Source organism: Fukomys damarensis, unplaced genomic scaffold (genome assembly GCF_012274545.1).
Source record: "Fukomys damarensis isolate Sample0158 unplaced genomic scaffold, DMR_v1.0_HiC HiC_scaffold_15, whole genome shotgun sequence".
In the NCBI taxonomy this organism is placed as follows: Eukaryota; Metazoa; Chordata; class Mammalia; order Rodentia; family Bathyergidae; genus Fukomys; species Fukomys damarensis.
The window spans coordinates 29,521,837-29,528,930 of record NW_022900927.1 but is presented as its reverse complement, the minus strand read 5'-3'; the positions used below and the strand labels follow the sequence as shown (position 1 = coordinate 29,528,930).

The 7,094-nt window shown below is 38.0% G+C and overlaps 2 protein-coding genes across 2 annotated transcripts in view; one reads left to right on the top strand and one right to left on the bottom strand.

Annotated features, from left to right (window-relative positions):
- The window catches only part of CUNH12orf56 (chromosome unknown C12orf56 homolog), a 57,465-nt gene that overhangs the window by 349 nt on the left and 50,022 nt on the right, over positions 1-7,094 (top strand). Inside the window, exon 2 of the mRNA XM_010644819.2 lies at positions 4,847-4,937. Within this exon, the coding sequence (XP_010643121.1) occupies positions 4,847-4,937 (91 nt within the window). The remainder of the gene's footprint in view (positions 1-4,846; positions 4,938-7,094) is intronic.
- The window catches only part of Xpot (exportin for tRNA), a 74,784-nt gene that overhangs the window by 45,952 nt on the left and 21,738 nt on the right, over positions 1-7,094 (bottom strand). Inside the window, exon 3 of the mRNA XM_010644525.3 lies at positions 643-879. The gene's annotated coding sequence lies outside the window, so the exon portion shown is untranslated. The remainder of the gene's footprint in view (positions 1-642; positions 880-7,094) is intronic.

Genomic DNA, 7,094 nt, shown 5'->3' with positions numbered 1-7,094 from the left:
AAGAGCTTCCCATTCGGGTCCGGGGCCGGCACTCACTTCTGTGTGAGCGGCGAAGCTGTGGACTGCCTCATGACTCTGAATAAAGTCAGTGCCTTTTCCATTCTGGTCGCGTCTGCTCGTCCCTCCGTCCCCCTCTCCGCTCCCGCCCTAGAGAGCTACAGGTTTGAAAACATACCCCCCTCCCCGTCAAAAAATACTCTTTAAAGTCATTCTTTTCTTCATTTACCCCCTAATCTGTGCAGAAACTGTGCTAGACCCGGAGCACTCAAAAACGAAGTAGGGCCTCTTCCTGGAAGCAGGTCTGGGGGAGGAACCGAAAGCCAGTACCAAGGCAAATAAAGGCCTGTATATTAAGTGCTACTATGCTCTGTTTACTTTTTTGTCCCCATTACTTAGGGCAGGGCAGGTGCTTCACAATCCGTGAGTGAATGAAGGAGGTGTGCACCGGAGGTTTGCCAATCTCGGGCCAGTCGCTTGATCTAAGTTCTGCTCTAGGCTAGCGGGGCACAGGGGTGGAGTGGATTCCTGGAAGGACTGACATCAGAGCTGAGCCCTAAGGGAGATGCAACCTGGCACAGCCTCACCTTGTCCCAGTTTTTATTATGCTGCTGCTGTGTCCTTTTCCTCCACCAATAGATTTACCTTACACAACCAGTGACAGGTTGGAAACAGGATCTCCTCTGCGATTACTGCTTCTCCCCTCTTGGTCCTTTTGTACCAGCCGCTCTCCAGGTGTGTTCTTCCTTTTCCAGCGGGGGCAGAGAACTGGCCTCCTTTTCCTCTCCCTTGCATGAATCTCTTGTTTCCCCAGGGGAGGGCTTGGTAAGATGGTTGATGAAGCTGTTTTGCCTGGAGAATCGTAGCTTGTTTTGAACATGTCTGTAAGAAAATAGTAAAATTAAATGAAAAACAAAAGATTTTTAATTTTCTGCTTAAACTACTCCCATGGGCTAACATCACTGTGCAGATTTACTTGCTTCTTTTTTGAATAAAAGTTGAAAGAAAAACTGGATTTTAGCTCACTATCTCCATTCTCTTGAACTAAAATGTTTTAAAAACTGAATTTCCTTGACCAAGTATTCTTGTTTTTGTTTTGTTTTGTTCTGTTTTTGTTTTGTGTTTTGTTGTATTTTTTGTTTTGTGCTGGGGCTAGAACCCAGGGCCTTGCATTAGACCAGCACGTTACCCACTGAGCTACATTCCCCAGTTCCACCAAATGTTTTAGGAACTTTTAGATCCCAGCTTTTTCTAATTTCATCAGTGTAAATATTTATTATTTCAGCAAAAAAAGGTAATCATTATCTTCCCCAAGAGAAACAGTATGTGTATTTCAGTAGTTGTTATATATTTTCTTAAGATATCAGAAACTGAAAAGCACTATAAAATTCCTTAGGCCTCGAGGGAATCCTATAAAAAGGCATACCATATTTGGTCATGCTTTATGTACAAGACTTGCTTTTCAGGCATGTAGAAGAATATGTAATGTCTATAAATGTGCAGAACAAATCTAAGATTTCAGCATTGTTGATAGATTGAACATCCATCTTGCACAATACGCAAGTTTAACTTTAGAACTTGTACACGAGATAATTACTCCCAATAGAAAATCACATCCTAAATCCCTGGAACCTGTGAATGTATTACCTGGCAAAGAGGAATGTAGATTGTTAATCAATTGACCTCAAAATTGGGTGATTAATTTGGATGTACAGGTGGGCCCAGTGTAATTCTATCCTTAAAAGTGGAAGGGGGAGGCAGAAAACTTGATGGCAGCATGCAGCATGAAAGACTCAGCCACTGCTGGTTTTGAAGGAAGAAAGAGGCCAGGACCTAGGAAATGTAGGCAGCCTCTAGAAGATAGGAAAGGCCTGGAAACAGACTTTGCCTTAGAACCTCCAGAAGGTATGCAGTCCTGCCGACACCTTTATTATAAGCTCAGTGTGATTACTGCCATCCACTTTCTGAATTAGGGATTGAACCTAGGGCTTTGAACATGCTAGGCAAGTACTTTGCCTGAGCTATACCCTGAGTCTGATCCATTTTTGGATTTCTTGCCTCAGAACTACAAAAGAATAAATTTGTGTTGTTTTATGCCATTCTGGTTGTGGTAGTGTGTTATAGTAGCCAAGTATTTCTTATTATGGTGTTTTCTAGTGGGTGCACTATTGTTTTAGTGAGAAATAAATATAATCTAAACATTATTGTTTGAATGAGAAATGTTATGACTTGTATCTAAGTGACTCCCCAACGCCTCATGCAGTTATAGGTTGGGCTTTTCAGAGGTGGCTGGATCTAGTGTGTGATCTTATCAAGGATAAGATGCTAGGGTTAAGGGTGTGAGTGCCATTCATCCTAAGAGTGGGTAGCCTGAATAAGCTATAAGGGACAGAAATAGGGTCATCTCTTGTTATTTGTTGCTTTCTGTCTGCTTCCTCTGTGATGCCCCTCTGCCACACCACCCTGCCTTGGAGCCAGCCAACTGTGAACTGAAACCTCTACAGACTGAGCCAAATAAATCTTTCCTCCTTTAACTTTGGGTGTTAGGTATTTTGTCTCAGCAACCAGAAGTGTAACCAAGACAAGTAAATATAATCATGCCAAATACAAAGGCCTTAACAATCTCTTTTTCTGAATTTTTATAAAATAGTTCTCAGGTTGTAACAGTTTAGTAACTTGTAATAAACTCTGTAGGTTGTGTGAAAAATGTGTATCACAGAATTGCTTTATGTAGTACCAATTAAGAACCATAGACGTGCTGGGTGTGGTGGTGCATGCCTGTAATCTCAGCACTCGGGAGGCTGAGGCAGGAGGATCAATGTGAGTTTGAGCCTGGGCTACAAGGTGGGTTCCAGGTTAGTCTCAACTATGTAGTGAGACCCTGTCTCAAAAAACCAAAAATAAAAAATAAAAAATAAAAGAACCATAGATGTAATTGACTAAACATTCTGTATGAACATGGTCATTAATCATTACCACACTGTATAAAATTTGCCTGACTTCTGTGTTGTATCGCATACCGTCATCCTATCCATGCTCAGTCAGTCATTTAAGTTACATTGGTCAACTCCAGGAGGCTTTATTTTTTAGATCCGGTTCGTTCTTCCTTGAAAAATAAACTGTTTAATCTACTTTTCTAACAAGGTGAAGTCCTCTTTTAAGGCCAACTCTTTAAATATTCTTTTCTATTTTCAACTACTTTCTCTATAAGTTTATCTTGTTTAGTTTTCACTTGTCTCAAGTTCCCATTCTGCCTTTGTTCTTTCTGTCACATGATTAGTAAACTTCAACAAAGGCCCTAAGTAAGGCAGTCCTTTTTGCTTCTGGGCCCCAGACCTCCCTGGTCGATGTTGGGCCAGATACCTCTATTTAGTTTAAGTCATGTGTTGCATCTATACATTCAGGAAAAACCTGCAAATATGTGAATAAAATTTCACTTGCCCCAAAGTAAAATTTTAAAAAACAAAAAACTAAAAGTAACAGGCACAAAACTTAGACAGAGGTCTAAACGTTTTAGAGAGGATACAAATTTGAAGAGGGTAAAAATTTCCTTTTTATCAAAACTAAGCATTTAAAGTGTACTTGGAGATCTCAGCAGTATTTGATGTGGTTTATTTCAAAGAAATGAGAAATCTGCTTGAGCAAATCTTTTATGAAATGCTGATATTTTCTTTAAAAGTTCATTTTAACAGAATTCTCTAGAGTTTTACCCTTATGCACATCAAAATATTATTCTTTAAGTCCATCTAAGGTTAGACATATTTTTAAGGTGTAGAAGCAAATACCCAGAATAGTCTGAATTTCCTAGGCTTTCACTCTGCTGCAGAGCCATCCCATCACCTGCAGGAAAAGAAAAATCAACCAACTCCAGCAGTCCTTGTCTCTCTTTCTTATCCCTTCACCATTGCCCCAGTGAATACTTGCTCTCCAGCAATCCCAGGGTTTGTGAAGCTTCTTTGTACAGGCAGCAAATGCCTGTTGGCCTGCCAGACACATTTCTTCCTTCTTCAAGGCAGTCAAGATCATCCCATGAAAAAAATCAGTTGTTTCATCCTTGGTGTTCTGTTGCATTTATATATTCACTAAGATATTTATTAAACACATACTTCATGCTCTTCTTCTAAAGTAGAAGATAATCAGAGGAAAATAGTTCAAAAAGCATCTCAAATAGAGGTCTACTTAGGTTGCTATGAGATAAAAAAGTAGTATCTTCTGATTTTGCTTAGGGAGGCAGAAAGAGAGGTAAAGGCAATGAATTATGGAGGCAAAATAGTATAAAATGCTTCAGATAACAGACTATAAATTCAAATTGCCTGACTCCAAACAAGGTTTTGTTCTCATCTTGGAAAAACTACCTCTCTGTGTCTCAGGGAAATGGAGAAAATAATAGTAACTTCCTCTGAGCGTTGTTGCGAGCATCAAGTGAGACCACTCACTTATGTGATGCATGTGGCATAGTAAATAGGTCAGAACAGCAATGAATGCTAGCTGTTATTACCTTGCAAAAGTAAGGACTGTTGAAGGATGGACTCTTAATTTTCCAGGCATGCATTGTCAAGCTATGTCTATTATATCATTTAACCAATGGCCTTATGATTTTTCTGGGGTCATTTCTGTTTCTGCACAAAATCTTAGTCGTCTTTGTAACCCAGGCCTGGCAATTATCAGGAGTTGAATATAATTCTTGGAGGGACAAATAAATGTATAATGAATGGCAGAGTTCATGTTTAGTTAATTTATAATTATGGGCTTTTTAAACAAAATTTTTCACATTTACCTATAGTATGGAGGATGAGGGAAAATGTCCATGACATGAACATAATTGTTTAGTCCTCTCTGCTATAATCAGGAAAGTGACATTAAAGCACAAAGGAAAAGTGTATTACTTCATAGCTATCAAATTGGCAAGATTAGGCAGTCAGACTTTAGCTTTTGCTAAGGTACGAGGAATCAGGAATCAGGAAATATTCTACATTGCTGGTAGGACTTGGCAATAACTAAGAAAAATGTATACTTCTTGCCACTCACCAATTTCTTTCTTGGTCCGTGCCCCAAATGTGTATAATCTTGAAAATTGTGTTTAAGAATAATTGTAATAGCAATGTTTGTGATAGAAAAAACTTATCAGGAGATGAGTAAATAAATACTAGTAATAAAAAGGATATATTAGGTCATTTATGAATATATTTATATATAATTTATAGTATATGATAAACATTTCATATATATTATATATATTTATATATTATATATAATTTATAATATATATATATATTTATTTATTTATATTTATATATATTAATATTATATATATTTATATATATAATGCTGAATGGAAAAAATGTTTCAGGAATCTATACACAATATGATGTCACTGATACAAAAGTAGGCCAAGATAGACACAGATTTAGCAACAGTAAGAAAACACTAGTGGGAATTATAAACACTAAAGAAAATGGTAATCTCTGGGGGGATAAAGTGAGGCCAGAAAAAGAACATAAGAAACTTACTTTAAAAAACAAAACAAAACCCTGAAGCACATATGGCAAAGTATTTGCCAGGTGGAGATGCCAGATATTCATTACACTTTCTCTGTGTTACTTTTCACATTCAATAGTTTTAAAAAGTGATATTCTCTGTTTACCTAAAGGTCCATTTGAATTCTTTTTTGATAACAGAAATCAGATGTAGGGGCAATCATCCACAAAGTTCCAATTTTCAGTGATAATGAGGTAAGACTGAAACTAAAATCCACAGAAGATGGAATTGGGAAAAAAAATCTGTCTTTAGCTAACTGTTTCTATCAGAGTTTACCTAGAATGGATAAATCTCTCATTCTCCCTCAAATCTTTAAATCAAATTTTAAAATGATAAAAGCAAAGGAATATCCAAGCAAGAGAAAGGCAAACAAGGGGAAAGACAGCAAAGACAAATGAATACCACTAAAGTCAGTGAGCTGTCCTTAGAGCTGATTAGACATTTACAGTTAAATAATGGACCTAGGAGGAGCTGAGGAAATGGATTTTTGTCATGAAGCACATGAGTCTCAATCACAGACACCCTTAACTCTTCAGTGGGTTCTCATTGCCCTCAGGATTAAACTATGTTATCTTGGTGCTTCCTCAAAATTCTGCCCTATAGGTATATCAAGTTCAATATGGTCAAAAACCAAATGTCTGATTTCTACCCCCATATTAGTTCCACCCTTCATTTTCCCTATTTCAAAATAATCAATGTCCATCACCTTGATTCTGTCTTTCATTTTGTACATCTAACCCATGAGTATATCCTCTTGTCTTTCAAAACTATGTCCAATTATGAACTTTCTTATCTTATTTTCTGGTGCTACCTGTTCAATCCTTATCTAGACTACTGAAATTGCCTCAAAACCAATTCCTTTCCACGTAGCTGTTGCAGTGATCTTTTCAATACAAATCAGATTATATAGATTTTTTAGTTCAAAATATTCATGAGTTTCCAAACTTCTTATGCCCACCCACAAGAGCCTCTATGATTCAACACTTCTACTTCTTTTTTTTTCTGGTACTGGGGATCGAACTCAAGTCCTTGTGCTTGCAAGGCAGGTGGCGGAACCTGAACACTTCTACTTCTCTCTCTGTTACTCATCTCCTATCACTCTTTACTAAGGTTTTCAAGCTCCCTTTTTCCCCCCAGTACTGAAATAGAACCCAGGGTTTTACACTGAGCTACATCCGTAGCCCTCTTTATTTTTTATTTAGAGACAGAGTCTTGCTAAGCTGCCCTGGCTGGCCTTGAACTCTCAATCCTCCTGCTTCATCATCCTGGGTAGCTGGGATGACAGGTGTGCACTACTCTGTCTTCCTTTATAATTCAGGGCCTTTTTATTTATTATCCTATCTGGGACACTGTTCTTCCAGGTGCTCCACAGGATTAACTTCTCCTTAGCAGTTGTACTTTTGGCCAAATTCAGCATCACTTCTACAGGGATGCTTCCCTGGCTACCTAAATTACCATACTAAGATGAGAGTATAGCTCCTGGTAGTATGCACAAAACACTTTCAATTCCTCTGGCACCAAAAATAGAAAAAAATAAGATAATACCATTTCCCCATGTG